General features: G+C 40.1%; 2 protein-coding genes across 15 annotated transcripts in view; one reads left to right on the top strand and one right to left on the bottom strand.

The window, feature by feature from the left end:
• Positions 1–6,428, bottom strand: part of MIER1 (MIER1 transcriptional regulator) — a 58,976-nt gene extending 52,548 nt beyond the window's left edge. For 2 of the 13 annotated variants that reach the window (XM_059135819.1, XM_059135828.1), the window contains exons 1-2: positions 6,271–6,427; positions 5,048–5,148 (exon numbers count right to left, since the gene is read on the bottom strand). In XM_059135819.1, the coding sequence (XP_058991802.1) occupies positions 5,048–5,148; positions 6,271–6,337 (168 nt within the window). In that variant the 5' untranslated portion in view covers positions 6,338–6,427. Of the gene's footprint in view, positions 1–563; positions 587–830; positions 1,021–2,303; positions 2,381–5,047; positions 5,149–5,950; positions 6,127–6,270 lie in introns of those variants that run through there. The other 11 variants (XR_009345071.1, XM_059135817.1, XM_059135818.1 and 8 more) reach the window with 11 other exon arrangements.
• An 81-nt stretch (positions 6,429–6,509) lies between these two features.
• Positions 6,510–20,861, top strand: part of DNAI4 (dynein axonemal intermediate chain 4) — an 81,824-nt gene continuing 67,472 nt past the window's right edge. The window contains exons 1-2 of one of the 2 annotated variants that reach the window (XM_059135815.1): positions 6,510–6,704; positions 19,182–19,359. In XM_059135815.1, coding sequence (XP_058991798.1) covers positions 6,658–6,704; positions 19,182–19,359 — 225 coding nt within the window. In that variant the 5' untranslated portion in view covers positions 6,510–6,657. The remainder of the gene's footprint in view (positions 6,705–19,181; positions 19,360–20,861) is intronic. The other variant, XM_059135816.1, reaches the window with a different exon arrangement.

Here is a 20,861-nt window from a genome sequence, read left to right as displayed (position 1 = left end):
TTGAAGACCAAAGACGTAAAACAATTACCACCGAGAAAAGGGGGCTTTGGTGACCCGTTTACTGGAAAAAGAGAAAAAGAAATCTTCTACAAGGGGAAAAAAATTAGAAGAGAAAAACAATAATAGATAGTCTTAATATGAAGGGGGGGTGGGGAGAAATGCCTGGAAAGTGAAGAAAGAGAAAGGTAGAAAGTAACTCTTCTGAAATGTGAAGAAAGAATGTTCTACCCTGAGGAGGAATGAGCTGTTCGGAGATATAGGGAGACTCCCCCAACCTAAAGACCGGCCTGAGAAAGGCCATGTTTATTTCTCCACGCAAATCTTAGCATCATCGGGAAAACGAGAGTTAAAGGCCGTTCTGCCTTACGTTTTCCCCATTTAACAGACTGGATGTCAGGAGCAAACGGGTGGGGGTTACGCGGAAGGGCGCAACAGCATCTCGGCGAGGGAGGGAAGAAACTTCGCAAGAAGAGGAAGCAGCAGCTCCTCTCTTGGCCCCTAACACCGGCCGGCGAAGTTGCGCCACCGACGTCCCTGCCCCGCGGGCGCCCACTCCCCTTCACCTCTCTCCGCACGCACTACTACGCAGCACTCGACCCTTCAAACTGCTCCCGAAGTCCAACTACGCCTCCGCTTCCTCTTACCCCCGGACCCATCCCAACTAAGTTCCAGGGAAAGCTCCCGCCCAGAGCGCGGCCTGTTCCGGACAACAGGTGGGCAGTGGCGCCAGCAGGGCTGGGCCTCTCCTAGCCAGGCCCACTCCACTCCTCCCCGGCCAGGGCCCAGGGGCGCCCGGCTCCGGGACGGGGAGGGGGAGCTCGCTCCCTTACCTCCGCCATATTTGCCGTACTGACGGGTCACATCTCCGCGGCGGCCGCAGCTGGGTCACGGCCAGAACCCGGATGTGAGACTCGGCAACGGGACTCCAGCCGCCGCCGCCGCCGCCGCCGTCTCTGCTGCTCCCGCCGCCGCTGTCTCGGCGGGAACGCGCAGGAGCCGCCCGAACGCGCCCACCACACCCCACTCCGCCCCCTCGCGGCGCCCCGGCAGAGCTGGACTGGAGGGAAAAGGCCGGAACGCGCGCGCGCGCGCGCGGAAGGAGGGGCGCGCGCGCACGGTCCCGCGGCAGCCTTCCCCGGGAGGAGCGCGGAGGGGGCGGAGTCAAGGTGGGTGTAGTGGGTGGGGGGAGGTGGGCATCTCAGGACGCGGCGCCTCCCCTGCGCTAGCGGATCCAGGACTCCAAGCTGGAGAGGGCCCTAAGGGGACCAGAGAGGTCAAGGAAAAGTGCCAAAAAAGCTGCGTCCAGCGCTCACATTGCAGGGAAAAGATACGTTATATTTTACATGTAGGCCTTTTCGAAGTGCATTTGCTGGAAAACGGATGTTGCTGTGATGCAACAACGGCAACAACGCAAAGTAGCGCGCTTTAAAAGCGGCTGTCTCTTGACAAGTATCTCTCTTGGTTGATTCCCGACAGGAAATGTAAAATCCCACATCCCCAAATTTTACAGGTCAGAGCAGAGATTAAGAAAAGGGGCTGTGGATAGGTACTCTGCCATCCTCACATCTCATTTGCTTTTCCCCACACATACTTCCTGAGATGCCAGGAGCAACATAATTGTGCAACGTTTGAATTTTGCACAACTAGAGAAAATTTCAAAATGTGAGTACGAAAAAGCTGCTCTTTGATGGATCTCTGAATTGACTGCATAGAGGGAAAAGCTGCTTATGTGCAATGCCTGAAATGGCAGTAACTTGAAGATTTTAAAATATTGGCCTAGAACTGCCAATTGGCCTTGATGCCAATTCTAATGAATGCATGGCCAATGGCTACAAATAACAAACATGTTTCCTTTCCATTACTAAGGCAGAAACTGGCTAATGCAAAGGTGGTATTAAAACATGCACTAACATATTCTACTAAACCAGGAGTTTAAAAATCTTAATTTCAAAAAGACCGTTTTACCCCAAATGTTCAAGGGTTCTTAATGCAATTTAAAAAATGATCAACAAATCAACCAGTCAAATATAAAAAGTCATTCCTTCCAAATAATGCGATGCCAGCACTACAATATACTGCATAAATGTGCACATATACAATTTTTCTTTAATACTTAACTTATAATGCAGTATGGGCTGTTTTCTTAAATTATTTGTATTCCCTTAAAATTAAAGACTCTATTAAACAGTTTCTTTTTCCAAAGATTCAAAATTAACTTGAAATTCTTATGTCCAATTATTTGTGCATGAATAATTTGTGCATTTATAGGCATATGAAGTAGCTGCTAAGTGAAAGGACATTACCTGGTAATTTGACAGGAAAAGAGTCCACAGACAGTCTGTAAACCAATTAAACATAAACATCTGATGCACATTTTCTACTGAAAGAAAAGCAAGGGAAAGAAGAGAAAGGAAAACTTTAAGGTTCCCAAATCTACAAACAATTTTTTACCATTAACTGTACTGTACAGTATTTTCATTTTATTTTTTTAGAATACTTATACTATAAAAGTGTTTTTCAGGATTCCTTGGGGGATTAAATACTTTGGCATAGGGGCACAGAGTTACCCTACTGAATTACCTTAGTCCTTCAGACTCAAAATAAAAATCATTTTCTGAAAAGTCAGTTTGTGTTTATATAGTTTTGCCTTTGAGGTGCTTGATGGAAACAGCTGAAGGCAAAGAACAATTAATGTGTATAGATCTGGGGTGGGTAAAGACAGAATAAGGGGCCTGGAGGTAGAAACTCAGGCTTTATAATACCATGGGGATAAAGGAGGATTGCCCATTTAACTACCAAAGCTAATATATGAAATTTAGCTAGTTCACAAAAAGAAAATCGGAAAGTGTTGCCAAAGCACAAAGTACAGGACTAACTCACTTGCTTAAACCCATTTACTCTTTGATTTTGATTAAAAAGCCGAGGACCATGGTCCTTATGCTACTGAATGAATTCTGAAATTGTCAGGAAAATCAAATCTGGCACCTATTTGACTGTGTATCCCTCTTGCTGACAAATGGCTTTTAAGTTTATTAGAATTATGTATCATTTTACTAATTTTAAGTGGAATTATCATTTGGGGAAAATATTCCCTCTACATTTTTTTCTTCCCTTTGCTAATAAATGTGAGTTCAGTGTTAAGTTCAGATATTCTAAAAATAAAGAGAAACAGCTCCAATATTTTAAGTCATTAGTAACACATTACTAATGAATTCAGTATGGTTTTATTCCCATTTTATTCTCATGATATACTGTCTTTCAAAATTTTAGAAGCCACCTTAAGGAAAGCAGCCTTTCTCAAAATCTCTTGCTTATCTCCTCAGTATCAAATATGTAAAAATTAACTATTCATTAGCCACAGAATCTTAGTGTTAGATGAGACCTTAGAGGTCTTTTAGTCAATTTCTACCTGGTCTAGGTAGGAATCCCTCACATGTCCCCACTACCAGGGTTTTCTGCCATTGCTAAAACACTCCAATGACTTACTGTCTGATGAAGAGGCTGCTCTTTCAGAAAAAAAACTGTTATGTTTGGAACATTCTCCTTTTTATTAAACCAGAATCTATCTCCTTGTTACCTCCATCCATTTCCCTGAGTTTTTCAGCATTTTGGATTAATTCAACAAATTTCTTCTTTGTATTTATGTGCAAACAATCATTATTTATACTTGGGTTAACAAAATATAAATCTTTAATGCCTACTGATACTAGAAGACTTAAAAACAAGACATGACAGAGTTAAAGGTATGAGAAAATTCACCAATACCTACCAGCTGTTTAAAATAATTAGATTATTATGTGATCTCCCAAATGGTATTCTGTTAGAACTGTGTATTTAAAGTTAAACTTAAAAGTGTGGTTAATTCCAATCCTATGTGAGGTTTGTGGCTAATGTCCCAAAACAAAACAAACAACAAAAAAAATCACTATACAAAGCCTGAATAAATGCCTCTTGAGCTCCCATTTCCCACCTAAATGCTTCCTTATTTTCAGGCAAACTAACATTAACTTTCACCACATTTAAGCTTCTCAAAACTGCTGTTGTTTTGGGAAGTTATTTTTAAGCAATTTACTAAATCATTAAAGTTATTAAACATTTTTACAGAGGATATAATACACACACACACACACACACACACACACTTCAGTTACTATTTTGCTTTTAACAAAAGCATTTTAAGGTCACAATTTTACTTCAACCAGTACTTAAACTAACCGATAAATTAAAAAGTCTCATAATTTACATATACCTAAGAAATAGAACCTTTTATTCAGTACCAATACCGGACTCAAATATAAGTACTATATACCTATACTACATAAACAAAATGTTATGCAACTCAGGAACCTCTCAGAATGCTCCAAGAAAATATTTCTAACAATTTAGACTCTAGACCTGTTTGAAGGAAACAGATTAATGCATTTAAAACCCTAAAAACAAACTCTCTATCTAACCATTTTCAGAGTTCATGAGTCCCTTTTGACTATTTGGTAAACTATTTACTAAAATTTTTATTTGAAAGTGTCAACCTAAACATGATATGCAAGTAAAAACTGATAAATATCTAATTTGGTTGAAAATACCTAAATACCAAAATACCTAAAAAGGACGTTTCTGATAAATTGAGTTTACCTTTACTTTAGTAGGCAGAATGCAGGTTACAAAGCAGTAATGCATTACATTCAGAAGCCCCACATCTATGCAAGAATCAGCATCATCTTTTTGTTAGTTGGTTTTTATTATTAATGCCACCCCAAAACACTTACATAGCCTTTTGGTACTTCAAAAAACAGTTTGGATTTTTTTCATAATTTTTACATAAAGAGTTTTATCCAGTGGCCCCATTTTATCGGATTATAACAAACTGTTATTTTTAAAGTCCTAAGACTGTTGACATGTTATTTTTATCTCACCCAAACTCTGAACATTATTGGCCCATCATCAGTTCTCAAACACTGGAATATACAGCAAGAGTAATGTAATATTTGTATTACTTGAGGGAGTTTGGATTTTCCCTCCCTTAATCTCCAAGTGTGCCCCTGCCTACCAGCATCACATCCGTCTTGTCTGCACTGAACCTCAACCAGTTGGTTCTTAACCACGTCCGAAACTCAGCCAGGCACTGGGAGAATCGAGCCACCACACCATCTGGATCAAAGGAAAGAGAGCCTCAGTAGTAACGAGACCAGAGATGATGATACCACCACAAGCTCACCATGTCTCTAATTCTCAGCCTGTCTCTAGTTTTTAAAAAAGATGACCAGGAATTAGGACAAGGATCCCATGACAATTTTAGAAAAACATTAATGAGTCTTGAGACATGCAATTTGTAACCGATGGTAAAGGAATAAAAACGACCCAATAAATAGGTCGCCTCCTTCCGTCCAAGATTGAAGAAGGTTCAGTCAACTCCACGTCATCTGGGCTAAACGGCCTCAGTAGACGGCCAGTCTTCTAACTGCATAAGCTTTTCTGCAAAATTAAGAGTTTTAGCGTTGGAGGAAGCTTTGGGGATAACAGGGGCGCGGAGAAAGGCAGTGACTCGCCCAAGGTACCACAGCAAACGGGGAACAGAGATGGGATCCAAGCCAGAGATCTTTCCACGAAAAGCTGCAAAAACAAGGCCGTTTGGGGGGGGGGGGGTGCGGAGGCATGTGCCCCCGGGGATCTTCCCACGGACAGGAAGGACCTCGTTCCTTCATATTAATGCCCTCTTCCAGTCTCTCTTCCCTCCCTCAGTCTCTCCGAATGGGGTCGGCTCGCCCAGGACCTCGCTCACCACCTTGACTGCGGTGCGAGCAGGAACCTCCCCAAAGGCTGGGACCTAACCCAGAGCTAAAGTGGAAAAGAGGCGGAGCCACAGGGGGATGGTCAGTTTAGCCCCACCCCGCCCGGATTCGGGGACCGACAGGAGAAAGGGGCGGGAGCGAACTGGGCGAGACGAACTCACACCGCAGCGGATTCCCGGCGCGCCGCGTAAGCCGGGGAAGATCCGCGCCGCCGCCACCGCCAAAGCAAAAGACCGAGCTGGGACGGGGGGGACGCCGTGCAGGGCGGCTGCGCATGCGCCTTGGGGGGCCGGCGCTCTCCGGGAGGGGAAGCCAGCCGGGCGCGTTCTCTTGCAGCCCCTCCCCGGAAGTTAAGGGTCTTCCGGGCGGTACTCTGCCATGGGGGAGGGGAACGAGAGAAAGGGGACCCGGGACACTTTAGGAGCCCCTCATCCCAATCAGGACCAGGAGAGGAGGGATGGCTTATGGAGGCTGCACTTACAGCCGCTGCCGCTGCTGCCGCCGCCACCTTCACTGCTGCCGCCACCGCCTGAAGAAGCCCCATCCATCCGCCTGCAGCCGGGGAGACTCAGAACCTGGGAGGGGCCTGGGGCCCGGGCCGCCCGCCTCCTTTTTCTAGTCGTCGTCCGGAGCTTCCTCTTGCTCCACCAACCCTCTGCCCTCCCCTCCGCCTCCGCCCTCCTCCTCGGTCTCCAGCCGCCAGCCAACCGCGCGGCCGCTTGTTGAGCCGGGGCTCCTCTGTCTCCATGACGCCCGGCAAACATTCCCGAGCCTCAGCCGGAACCGCTAACGCCGGGGGCTGGGGTACCGGTACTCCAGAAGCAGCTAGGGAAGGGGGTGGCCGACCACTCCACAGCCTGTCGCCACCATGCCCGTCTCTCCAGTAAACAGCCGCAAGCAGCAGAACCTCTGGTTGTAAGTTCGGCGCTAAAACCTTAGTCCATCCTCCTGGGTCCCGGAGGGAGCCCTTTTAGATCCTGTCTCTTTCTGCGTCTGGGTTCAGCCAGCCTTCGAAGCACTCATGCGGCAGTGTCCCCTAACTTGACCTAGTACAGAGTGTTTGAACCCTCAACTGCTGTGTTTGCTCTCCGGGAACAAACTGCTTTGTTTAGAGCCTCCTTTACACTCCTGGAGTTGTTAGCCGCGAAATGCTGGTTGCCCCTTTGAATTTTCAGGTTCAGTGAACCACAAGATTGAACTTGACCATGTTCTGTAGTCGAAGTTTTTTCTGCCTCCTCATGCCATCGTGCCTTAAAACCCATTTCTGCTTGCGACATTCTGCCGTTTCTGCAACACTTGAACAAGAGGCTGGAGAAGAGCGCACAGCTCTGTGTACTTGTTTGCTTATAACTTCACATGGTCCCTTAGTGCTGCCCAGCAGTTGCACTAAAGTTTTCTCATTCATCCACTCTCCCACAGTTCCAGAGAACTTTTGTTCTCTTATCAGACAGAGCTTCAACGTCTCTCCTCCAGTCTCCCTCCGAGCTAATCTTTCTTTAACAGAAATTGTTGAAAATTCTTGGGAGAGAAATTTACATTCTTTTTTTTTTTTAAGATTTTATTTATTTATTTGACAGAAATCACAAGTAGATGGAGAGGCAGGCAGAGAGAGGGGGAAGCAGCCTCCCTGCTGAGCAGAGAGTCCGATGCGGGACTCGATCCCAGGACCCTGAGATCATGACCTGAGCCGAAGGCTGCGGCTTAACCCACTGAGCCACCCAGGCGCCCTACATTCTTTCTTGAATATGGTTTTCAGTGTCTTTTTTCCATCCTACCACTCCACCAAAATAGTTTTTGTGAAGGTCAGCAAAAGGCATCCATCGAAATGCAATGGCTGTTCTTCTTAACCCTTCAACCTCTCCAGTTTTAAATCACTTCATTTGGTTTCGGGACACCTCCTCCCTAGTTCTCTCCTTGTTCTATGGCTCCTTCTTTTCACAGTACTTTGCTGGTATCTTTTCTTTCCCGTATCTAAATATTGGAGTGTTGCTGAGGTCAGTCTTTAAACCCCTTTCCTTCACTATTGTCTTATGCCTTTAAAAATCACCTATACACTGATGATTCACAAGTTTATATCTCTAGCCAGCTCCTCTTCCAAAAACCAGACATTAAGAAAATCAACATCTTCACTTAAAAAAGAAATCAACATCTGCACTTAGAAGTTAATAGGCATCTCAAAATTCATATGCAAAACTAAATTTCCCCCTCTTATCTGCTCTGCAGTCTTTGCCATTTCAGTAAATGACAATTTCTGCTCTTCCAGTTACTGAGTAAAAAAAAACCTTGCTGTTTCCCCTGACTTCTCTAATGCCCCACTCCGTCAGCAGATTCTATCATTTCTTTCTGGAAAAAAATGGTCTTACAGCCTACACGTGGTAGTCACTGTGCTTTTCTCAAAACCCTTCAGTTTTTTAACCATTTCTCTGAGTAAAATTTCACATCACTACAGAGTCTTACAGGGTCTCACCTTGGACCTTTCCCCTTTGGCTGATTGTTCTACAACAATATCAGGCACATTATTTTTCCCATTTTAAGGCCTATGCACTTGCTCTTCTTTGGAACACTGTTCCCCCAGATAGTGTCATGACTCATTTATTTCCTTCAGATGTCATCTTATCAAAAAGTCCTCTAACCACCCCCCATAAAATAATAATAATACTTTTAATTCCTAGCATTCCCAGTTGCCCAACCTTTGTTTAAACTTACCCATAAAACTTATCCCTACCTGGTATATAATGTACTTGTTCATCACTGTGTCTTCACCCAAACTATGATACTCCATGGGGCAGACATTTTTGTTTTGTTCAGTGCTATTGTCTTGAATGAAGAAGGCACTCAATATTTGCTGACCTGTGAATGAATAATGTAGTTCAGTATTCTTGGTTACTGGGCATCCTGTGGGTTTTTGTTTTTATTTGCAGGTATAGAAATCTCAAAGTAAAATTAAGTTGAATTCATGAATTCTCTTGGGAGTTTCTTAAATAATGACAAATTCATAAGAGATTACCCATTAAGGAAAGAATCAGATGGGAGATAAGAAGTGGTATAACCTTCATGTTTTGAGATAGCCATGTTATCCAGTTAAAGCAAAACTTCACAGACTTCAACGTTTACAACCATTGATTTGACCTAATATGTTATTTCTCATCTTCCTCCTTTTAAGACTTAATGCTGTTTTCAGAAAGGATCTCATAAAACATGTACTTATCAATTTTCCACTTTTTCCAATTTTACCTGTATTAGGTCTTTCCCATTAGCTTAATACTCTTTCATTGTGGTAAAAACAAACACTCTTTCTTCAATGCTTTTATCCCACTTCTTTGTCCAGTTCATCTATTATACTTACTTACATGTTCATTCATTTCCTTTTGATTCTTTCTTAGGGTTTTCATGTTATCTATCCACTTTTTCCCATTAGAGTCCTTACTGTATTAATCATAATTATTTTAATCCTAATCTTGACAATTTCAAAATTTCTGCCGTCTTAGTCTGCACTAATGCTTGCTTTGTTTCTTCAGACTATTTTTTGCCCTTTGATATGTTTGTAATTTTTTTGTTGAAAGCTGAACATGTTGCATCAGGTAATATGAACTGGTTAAGTAAACCTTTAGTGTGAGGTTTTATGTTTATCTGGCGAGGAATTAGTCTGTGTTTGCTGTAGCAGTAGGCTTATGAGGCTTCAATTTCCTTTAGTATCCTTGTTTTTGTCTCTCTTTTTAGGTTCCCCTAGAGACTTCTTCATGGAGTCTGAACCTTGTAGTTCTTCCCATTTCAATCCCCTATTGTACAGGAGACCTGTTGGTGTGGTGGTAATATGTTGAGAGAAGAAGAAATGTTCTGTAATCCTGTAATTAGTCTTTCAATGGGCCTCTGACCCTGGGCGGTGACCTTCATAAGTGTTTCTCAGATTTTTTTCCTCAGGTGAAACAAGGAGTCTAGAGGGACTTAGAATTGTGTATTTTTCTACCCACATGTTGGTTAGGCTCTGCCAAAATAGTTTTCCTTGAGGGTAGACCTTTGTTAAGAAAAACTGAACATTCTGGGTATATTTTACAATGGTCATGTCCTATCTCCCTGAATTATAAGGGTGTTTTTTCTCTGATCTTCTTCCTGAGAGCCTGATGGGTGTCATGGTAGGCCTCTGTGAGGCTGGACCCTTGAGAGTTTTTACCTTTAAATTAGTTTACACTTAGTCTCCAGCAATGAGTCAATTACCTTTACGTTTTCCTACCATTCCCTGGTCCCAGTAAGTTGTGATCCTCTGTTTTCTCCTGCTTGTCCAAATTTCTGGCCAGTAGTTTGTCTATAAATTGATCTGATGGATCTAAAAAGACCTGTTGCTTTTCAGTTTGCTAAGCCTTTTTCTTGTGATAAAAATAAGATTAGTGACTTTTGTGGTCTGTACATGTTGGCGCAGAAACGTCCATGTTCACTCTTTAACCCTTGCAGTCTGTTGCCTCTATTTCTGTATAGAAATTCAAAGGTCAGTAACGAGTGACCGAAAGATTTCAAAAGTCACCACATTCAGTGGGCTTTCTTAACTTTTCTATCTCTGCAGCATTTGACAATATTGATCTTCCCCTCCTTAACCCAAACTTTACTGGTTCACTTATTACTGGTTTAAATGCCTCTTTTCTGATTTCTTTTACTATCTCGTTTCTTCCTTTAGCTCTATTACCTTCTTTTTGTGACTTTAGGTTTTTATTTTGGGACTATGTTCATTTATTTTCATCTCTGTGCAAAAATTCTCAAATCTGAATCTCCAGCTCTCACTTCTCTTCCTTGAAATTCACTTTACTCTTGCATTGTCAACTGCCACCAGACAGCTCCACCAAGATATCGCTGATATATGAACATATCTACAATTTAACATCTTACTTCTAACGTTAGTTAAAAGTAAAGACTAATTTAATCATCACCTTAACTCTGAGTTACATATTATTATCAACATTAATGTACAAATAGATTAATAGCCTGAGAGTTATTGAACGAGTTTGAGCATTTAAATTGACCTTTGAGTTTAAGCTTTCCTACTTGTTAAATATGACTATTAAGTATCTTACAAGTTATTATAAGAATTGAATTAGAAAATATAGGTGGAAGTTCTTTGAAATATAAGATTTAAGTGGTATTGTTATTATCTATTACCAAGTCCTATTAGTTCTATATCTGCTGTGTTTTTTAAGGGTATTTGAGATTTGTTTTATAGACATGGAAATAACTCTTTTGAGGGAAGAAGCTTTTTTAAACACTCGGATCCATAGAAACAGGAGGCATGGCAAGCTGCACTAGGTCACCTGGGAAAGCACAAGGGTCAGTCAGGAGGTGGAATAAGGAGAGAAACATGGGCAAGAACCTTTATTGTGGTTTCTATGGGAGGAACAGACAAAGCCGAATAAGCAGTAGAATTGACTCATTTGTATAATTTCAAAAGGCTCTGGTCCAGGAACTATCTCTAGCTGTCTGGTTCCTGTGCAAGGGTGATTAGGGCAGGGGGATAGTGGCTCAGAAAGTGAGATCTCTGAGAGAGCCGGATAAAAGGAGTTTGTTAAGGGTTTAGGCTCTGGATTGGTTGGTTTGCAAACGAAAGGGTGCTGGCCCATGAGTCCCTTACTATGTATTGGAATTGATTAGCCTTTGGAGGACAGTCCTTCCAGGGTCAGCAAGTTCTTTGATGTCAAAGCATCAAAATGCAAAAAATAAACAAACCTCTGAACACAGGTGTTGTTGTATTTGTTTTATTTCTACATCTGCCACCCATGTTAAGCCTTGATTACTTCTCATCTGAACTATTCTGATAGCATCTAACCTATGGTCTTACTTCTAGTATGTTTCTGCATACAGCTAAATTTTTCTGAAGCATAATTCAGATCACTTTACTCTTTTGCTTCTTTTGAGGCAAATAAAATTTTGTGCTTCCATTATAATCATGTACATGTTTAATCTCTTATGAGACTATGAGCTCCTTAGGGCTCATATCTGATTCATATTGTATCCCTGCCAGTGTGTAGCACAGGGCCTTATGTACAGTGTTTTATAAATAACTCGAATGAATGGAAGAAATTTGTTTGGTTTACATTGGAATTACTGTCATCCCACTAAAATAAGAAGGGACTAAGGCAGAAACTTTTACAAACCACACCTAATTTTCATTTGGTGATTATTTATTTCATGGTGCGATTTCTGTATGTACAGCATGTTTTTAATGTCATTTGCCCCTGTTTTCATGGAAGTGATTATCAGGAGTTCTTTCTATAGGTATGCCTTGTATTTTTGAGTTACTGCCCTAGAAATGAAGAGACAGGAGTCAAAACAAATTAGGTCCTTGCTTTGGGAACCTGAAGACTGTACATACAGCTCTGCATGACCACTTGTATGATGACTGTTTTCAGGTATAGTGATTTTCAAAGTGGTTACCTCCTGAAACCTCAAAGTGGTTCCCTTCTCTAATTTACCTCTTTTGAAAACATGTTTTCTACTATAGTTAGAGATGTACCATAAATTTCTCATATAATTGACTACAGGCACTTCTTTCAATTTCTTTCAAAAAGTGGTCTATATTTTCTGATTTTCTGCTCTGACAGAGTGCTAAAAGCTGGAGCTGTAACTGTGGACATGATAAACAGTTCCTTCCCATAAAACTTAACAGTACGAAGATGTAGGGGAGTTCACTGATAATGCTGTCTTATGAGATCCCAGTAACTACCTAATTGATAAATGTAACATCATTCACTAATTCATTTCTATTTGGGTCCTATAGAGAGTAAAAAAGGAAGAACTGGTTTATGAGTAAATGTGGTATTCATTATGCATCTATTCAATTTGGGATGTCCTATAGATATTTAGCTGGAGCCACCCAGTAGGCTGGTAAAAATCTGAGTATGAAGATTGTATGTTTTGAGTTAGATATAATGATTTAGGGATTATTTATTCAACAAATATTCATTAAGCAGCTACTGTGTGTTTAGTACTACTGTAGGCATTGGGGGTACAGCCCAGAACAGCCCCAAATCCTTATCCTCAAGGAACTTAAGTTCTAGTTAGAGAGAGACAACTAATGCATAAGATATTTAAGTAAAAGATGCATTTGGTTATTTGTAAGTCCTAATGAGAAAAATAAAACGAGGGCTTATGAAATATTGAGAGGAGTATTTGACATTTTAGATAAGGGAGCCAGAGAAGGCCACACTAAGAAAGTGGTTTTATGTAAAGACCTGAAGAAAGGATGCCAAACATGTACATTTATTGGGAAGAAGAGCATTTCAGGCAAAGGGAAGAGCAAAGGCAAACTATGATAGAGAAATACACCTGGCAATATCAAGGATTGCCAGTGTGACGAGAGCAAAATATACAAGGGAAAGAGTATTGAACATGAAGTCAAAGATCTAACAATGTGTGTAGAACTTTTTAGGTTGTAGTAAAGACTTAGGCTTTTCCTATGAATGAGATAATAAACAAATGGAGGATTTTAAGCAGAGTAGAGTGATATGATCTAACTTACGTTTTACAAGATCACTCTTGGCTGCCATGTGGAGCAGATTTTAGGGGGTTGGGGTTAAGCAAGAAGCGATAGAAACCTGCTGCAACAATCCAAGAGAGATAGAATAGTTATTTGTACCAGCATGGTAGCAACAAGGTTGATAACAAAATGGTTGCATTCAGGATATATTTTGAAGTATTCTCACCCAAGCAACTGAAAGAATTGCATTACCTTTAACAACAATGGGGGAAGACTGCAAGAGGTCTTGTAAGTTTGCTGAACGAGGTAAGGGGGAAATTATCAGGAGCTCAGTTTTGGACATGCTAATTTGAGTCAGAAATGTCAAGTAGTCAGGTGGGTATGTGGGTCTAGGGTTCAGAGGAAGGATATAGTTAGAGTCATATAGATGGTATTTAAATCATATAGATGGTATTTAAATCATGAACTCATTGGATGAGTTCACCTAGGTTCTGAGTGTAGACAGATACAGGAAGAAGTCCCAAGGATGAACACTGCAGAAAAAGTAAGAGGAAAACCAGGTAAGGAAAGTGTCCTACAATTAAAGTTTAAAAAACAAGCCAAAGAAAAAAGGAGCACCTGGGTGAATTCTGCTGATAAATAAAATGAGAACCTTGGTGATTAATATTGCAGCAATGACTGGTCCTTGGTAAGAATTCTTTTGGTGGAATGATAAGGGCTAAAACTTGACTGGATCAGGCTCAAGGGAGTATATGCAAAGGGAAATTAAAAATGATAAATACAGTTCTTTCGAAGGAGTTGCTATAGTTAAAGGAAAGATGAATGGATGGTAGCTGGAGAGGTAGACTAAATCAAGAGAAATTCTTTATGATAGAAGAAATAATAGCATGTTTACCTGCTAAAAGGAATAATGCAGTAGAGCAAGAAAAGCATGAAAGAATTACTAGAGCAATGTCCTTGAATAGGTAAAAAGGAATTGAATTTAGTACATGAATAGAAGAATTGACCTAAGCTGGAATCATAAGTAATTTATCCAGAATAATGAAAGAGAAATAGAGGATGTAGGTATAGATATATCAGGTGTATAGTTGTGACAGTAGGAATATTTGAAATATTTGAAATAATTTGAAATATTTAAAAGTCACTTGATTAGCTCAGTTCACTCACTTAATCAGCTGAAAGTAAAGATGGGAGTAGATGTTGATATTCAAGAAGAAAGAAGTATGAAATAGTGACCTTAGAAGGTATAGTAAAAAGTGAGCCAAGAAAATACAGTATGATTGCTGGCACATTAAAGACTTTAAGTTAGTGATCCATAATTTAAAATGAGCATCATGGTTGGATGTTTTTTCTCCAGCTTCATTCATCTGTATAGGTTGAATTAAAATATAGCATATTCTTGGGGCGCCTGGGTGGCTCAGTGGGTTAAAGCTTCTGCCTTTGGCTCAGGTCATGATCCCAGGGTCCTGGGATCGAGCCCCGCTTTGGGCTTTCTGCTCAGCAGAGAGCCTGCTTCCCGCCCCCCTCTCTGCCTGCCTCTCTGCCTACTTGTGATCTCTGTCTGTCAAATAAATAAAATCTTTTTTAAAAAAAATATAGCATATTCATAGAAAATTTGAAGAATGGTAGGGTCAACAGAACAGGAGATGACTGCCATTGAAAAAAATCATCTATTACTCATAGTTTCCAAGAGGAGAGGGCAGGCAATGCCACAGCAGGCTTCATGGGGAAGCACTGGGGTCAACCATCAGGCAGAAGGAGAGGGAGGAACTGTGGGCCTTTTTTGTGGTTTTGGTGGGAAAGTACAGGTCAGGCATGGCAAGCAGGCTTAAGATTGACTAGTTTGAGTAATTTCAGTGGGTTCTGGAACTTAGGGGCCATCCTTAATTGTCTGGTACCTGATTATAGGGTGATGAGGGAAGGTATATAGTGGGCCAGAGTGTGAGGGCCTGACAAGGGAGGCAGTGGAGATAGACTGGTTTGCATTGGGAAATTGTGCCCCTGGGAGGGTAAGGGGTAACAAGGGAGGCAGGAAACCAAGGCACAATGACTTGAGCATATCAATTTGTCCAGAATAAGACCTATTGGGCCTAAACTTGTGTGGCAAATGGTAAAGCACCAAGATTACAGAAGATAGAAATGTGGTTAATATACAGGTGTAGGCTCAAAGTAAGAAGATAACTGGAATTGATCAAAGTTTTGGTTTTGCCAGCAAGTACAGTGAATTTAAAAAAGGAAGAGGAGGCTGAGAGTGTAAGTAAGGTTTATAATACAGGCATACCTCATTTTATTGCACTTCTCATAGTGGCACTTTATTTATACTGTGTTTTATACAAATTGAAGGTTGTGGCAACCCTGTGTCCAGTTAGTCTATTGGCACCATTTTTCTAGCAGCATTTGCTCACTTCATGGCTATGTTACATTTTGGTAATTCTTGCAATATTTCAAACGTTTTTATTACTATATTTGTTATAGTGAATTGTGCTCAATGATTGTGGCTCACTGAAAGCTCAGATGATGATTAGCATTTTTTAGCAATAAAGTACTTTTTAATTAAGGTATGTACATTGTGGTTTTAGATATAATGCTATTACACATTTAATAGAATACAGTATAGTGTAAACACAATTTTATATGCACTGGGAAACCAAAACATTTATTTAACTCACCTTATTGTGATATTTGCTTTGTTGTGGTAGTCGAGAACTGAATTTGGAATATCTCCAACATATGCCTAATTAACTATTACATTTATTAACCTTATGTGCAGGAGAAAAGAGATTGCATGAGAGGAGTGGGTGAAGCAGTAAACATTATAGAGTCAAGGGTTTGAAGGTGATAATGGAGTTGAAGGGAATTGAATATAGTTGTCTGAAATTGGGTATTAAGAGGGTATAGGGGCACCTCGGTGGCTCAATCAGTTAAGCATCCAACTCTTGATTTTGGCTGGGGTTATGATCTCAGGGTTTTAAGATTGAGCCCCGCCTTAGCTCTGTGCTGATCATGGAGCCTGCTTAAGATTCTCCCTCTCCGGGCACCTGGGTGGCCCAGTGGGTTAAGCCGCTGCCTTTGGTTCAGTTCATGATCCCAGGGTCCTGGGATCAAGTCCCGCTTTGGGCTCTCTGCTCAGCAGGGAGCCTGCTTCCCCCTCTCTCTCTCTCTGCCTGCCTCTCTGCTTGTTTGTGATCTCTCTTTCTGTCAAATAAATAAATAAATATATATATATATATATATATATAAATTCTCCCTCTCCACAGGAGCTTGCATGCGTTCTCTCTCTCTCTCTCTTTCTCTTTCTCTTATGTCTGTGAGAAAGGTTCAAGTTGCCAAGAAGCCATAGTATTAGAAAGATTACATTCATGGATATTGAAATACTCAGGAATTATGCCAGTAGTATTCAAGACAGAGAGAGGATATCGGTAATTAAGGATATAAAATCTAATAGGGAATGGGAGAAAGGAGGTGGTGGTGATTATGGTAGACTGCCATAAAAAAGTGGAATATAAGTGGTCATTGAAACCATGAGTTCTGTTACATTTACTCAGGGTTAGTGTGTTCTGTGTGTGTGGAGAGAGAGAGAGAGAGAGAACAAACCAGTAACTGAGGTTTGAGCCTAAGTGTAATCTTCAAAAGAGGAAACTAATAAAGGAAAAATAGAATGGGAAGACTAGCTTTTGTAAGGATAGGAGGGCAAAAGGTCAAGGAGACAGAAAATACAAATTGAAGGTAATGGTAAGAGAGTGATTCAATTGATGAATTGTGGATTCTAGATTAAAGAGAGGAAGAAGAGAAAACTAAAAGGTACTAATTAGTAGAAAATGGAAGGATCAGGTGGCTAGATGTCCCAAAGAGGTTGAAGAATAAGAGATAGTGGTGTCACAGAAGAGGGAAGGGTCAACTGTCAGATGCTCCAAAGATAAATACTGAAAAGAGTCCCTCAGATTTGACAAGGTGAAGGACCAGGTGATTTTAAGGAAAGTAGTGTCTCTGCAGCAGAGGAGAGGGAGTACTAGACTGTTGTGAATTACGGAGTAAATAAGAGGGATAAGGAAGTAGTAGTATTGACTAAAGAGTTAGAACATGAAAGGAAGGGTAGATAAAGTAACACACAGAGGAAGACATAACTAAAGGAAGGATTTCTAAGTTGAGGGGATGACTGGAGCATAATTATATGCTCAAGGAAATAATATATAGCAGATAGAAAATTACTGATGGACAAAAGTCCCTAAGAAAGTAGTACTGGACAAGTTTCAGAGCAGAAGTAGAAAGATTAGCCTTAGTTAGCAATGGCAACTCTTTTACTGAAAGAAGAAAGAAAGATAAATTTAGATGAGTTTGTAGGATTTTGATGTAGATTTTAGATGAGTTTATAGAAAAATGTAATGACAACGGAGAAGTAATTTAAGGAGTTTTTACTTGATTGATCTTATTTTCTTAGAGATGTTGAAGATAAAGTCATTTAGACATTGTAGGAAGGAGGAGAAGGTAAAATACTTTCAAGGAATATAAATTTGGAATGCCACATGAATGGAATTCATTTATTTAAAAAATGCTTTTTTAGTGACCACACTATACTGGGTACTGTTGTGGGTTCTAGGAATATAGCAATTAACAAGACAAATTTCTTTTTTTTTAGATTTTGTTTATTTATTTGACAGATAGAGACCACAAGTAGGCAGAGAGGAAGGCAGAGAAAGAGAGAGAGAGAGAGAGAGAGAGAGAGAGGAGGAAGCAGACTCCCTGCTGAGCAGAGACCGATGCAGGGCTCAATCCCAGGACCCTGGGATCATGACCTGAGCTGAAGGCTGAGGCTTAACCCACTGAGCCACCCAGGCACCCAACAAGACAAATTTCTTGTCCTGAAGATTTTTATATTCTAGTAAAGGAGTGATCAACAGGAAAAAGCATCCAGTTGTAATAAATGCTATGAAGAAAAATAAAATATGAAAAGTGGATAGATGGTTGTCATTTAAAAATATTTCATTCTTGTCTGATCTTTTATGATTTGAAGAGTAAAAGTATCATTTAAAATGTTTTCTTTGGGGGTCTGGGGCGCCTAGCTGGCTCAGTCAGTAGAGCACATGATTCTTAATCACAGAGTCATGGTTAAGCCCCATGTTAGGTGTAGAGCCTACTTAAAATAAAAATCAAAAATTAATAAAAAAAATAAAATATTTGCTTTGGAAATAGATTTACTTTTTATAATCTGAGGGAAGATCATCCTTTTTTAAATAGAAATTCATAATACAATCAGAGTACTAGAACTCTGATAAGGAATGATAAGGTAGGTTTTTGTGTTAAGGAATTTGTAGAGTATACAAAAGTAAAATCATTTTTTCTTCCAGTATGCAAACATTTTTATTTTATCTTCTCTTCTTTTTAAAAATTATTATGCAATTGTTTAGACAGGAGCACAATATTCTTTCCAGGTTTTATTACTCATGCTTCATTCTGCCTATGTAGCTATACTATACACTGACTTATGTTTACTATGTGCCAGGGACTTCCTAACCATAATGTACAAATTATTCCATTTAATCCTCATAATAATCCATGAATAAGGCATTATTTAATATCCCCATCTTACAAATAAGGAAACTAAGACCCAGAGAAATCCGTTTAGACTTTGGATTAGACTGCCTGACTTCAAATTTCAACTCTAGGAGGAATATTTCCCTCTTATGCCTCTGTGATTTTATATAAAATGATATTTATAGCAGCCTCTTAAGGGTTGTGAGAAAAAAGTGACATAATGCAGGTAAACATTCTAGAACTCTGCTTATACATGATGAACTCTCAAGTAGCTATTATTATTTCTTGTTTATATGTTCAGATTGTTTCCATGTTTCTAAATGAAAGTCTGTTTTTTTCTTGTTGGTAACTTTTCCTTCAGTCATGGATCCTTTGTATTATGTTCTCTTTTCCTGATAAAGGAGCGTTGGCCCACAGCCAAAGAAATCTATTAGCTTTACTAACACAGGAAAAGGAGGGCAAACAAAAGGATATCTTGGTGCAAACCAAAGCAGAATGGCAATGTCAAAAACCTTGATGGTTCTACCTGAGATAAAAACAGAAAAAATGAATATACCTACTGTAAAGACACCCATACAGGTAATATTCTTTTTTTTTTTTTTTTAAGATTTTATTTATTTATTTGACAGGCAGAGATCACAAGTAGGCAGAGAGGCAGGCAGAGAGGGGGGCGGGAAGCAGGCTCCCTGCTGAGCAGAGAGCCCGATGTGGGACTCGATCCCATGGCCCTGGGACCATGACCTGAGCCGAAGGCGGAGGCTTTAACCCACTGAGCCACCCACGTGCCCCAGGTAAAATTCTTTAGAATTCTGAGTTTATTTAAAAATGGCACCATAGAGAACTTAACTGAAATGTTAAAGGTGGAAAATATACTGCTTTGAAATAACTAACTCACTTCTAATATTGATATATTGATTTTGTTAGTCTTCACCATCTAACATATCTTACAGCATAATATTTGCTGTTGGCTCCTATAATTCATTACTAATAATGAGAACATTGGAGTGGAGTGAGGAAAGTCTGCTCATGACCTTAAGAACTGGTAGTAATAATAGCTAACCTAGCTATAATATAGATAGTAAGGCTAATGTCCATTCTCCTTTGCAATATACTCTAGAAAATATGGTAAAATAAATTGTCACAAAATTAGTTATCTCATTAGAAAACTAAGAATTGAATTTTTAAAACCTTTACTCATAATATATATACAGACAAGTATGTAATATATAAATCTGAATGGGCTAGGCAATGATACTTCTAGATATGACACAAAAAAACACAGTCCATTAAAGATAAAATTGGTAAATCAGACTCCCTCAAAATGAAAGCTGCTTCTGGTCTTTGAAAGACATTGCTAAAAGAATGAAAAAAGAAGCCATACAGTGGGAAAAATTATTTATAAAGCATATATCTGATAAAGTACTTGTATCCAAAATATATAAATAATTCTCAAAACAATACTAAAACAACCTAATTTTTAAAACAAGCAAAACATTTTTTAAAGATTTGTTTTTATTTACTAGAGAAAGAGTGAGGGAGAGAATGAGCACAGAGGGAGAAGCACACTCCCTGCTGAGGAGAGTCACCCCCTGCCCCCCGCCCCAACTCTAGTCTCAATCCCAGGACCCTGAGATCATGGCCTGAGCTGAAGGCAGACACTTAATAACTGAGCCACCCAGACACCCCATGAGCAAAACATTTGAACAAATACTTCATCAAAGTACATATATAGATAGCAAATGAGCACATGATCAGCATTAGTTATTAGGGAAATGCAAATTGAAACCGAGATCCTACTGAACACCTATTAGAATGACTAAAATTAGTAAGACTGATCATACCAAATGTGGACAAGTATGTGGAGGAATCAGAATTTTCATACACTGCTGGTAGGAATGGAAAATGAAAAACCATTTGGCATTTTATTCAGTGTTAAATATATATCTACTATACTATCCAGCCATTCCACTTCTAGGTATCTACTGAAGAGAAAATAAATTGGGGCTCCTGGGTGGTTCAGTCAATTAAGCGTCTGCCTTTGGCTCAGTTCATAATCCTAGGGTCCTGGGATTGAGTCCTGT

The sequence above is a fragment of the Mustela lutreola genome, chromosome 10 (genome assembly GCF_030435805.1).
Source record: "Mustela lutreola isolate mMusLut2 chromosome 10, mMusLut2.pri, whole genome shotgun sequence".
In the NCBI taxonomy this organism is placed as follows: Eukaryota; Metazoa; Chordata; class Mammalia; order Carnivora; family Mustelidae; genus Mustela; species Mustela lutreola.
Note: the sequence above shows the minus strand (reverse complement) of the source record. Positions and strands in the feature narration are given on the sequence as shown.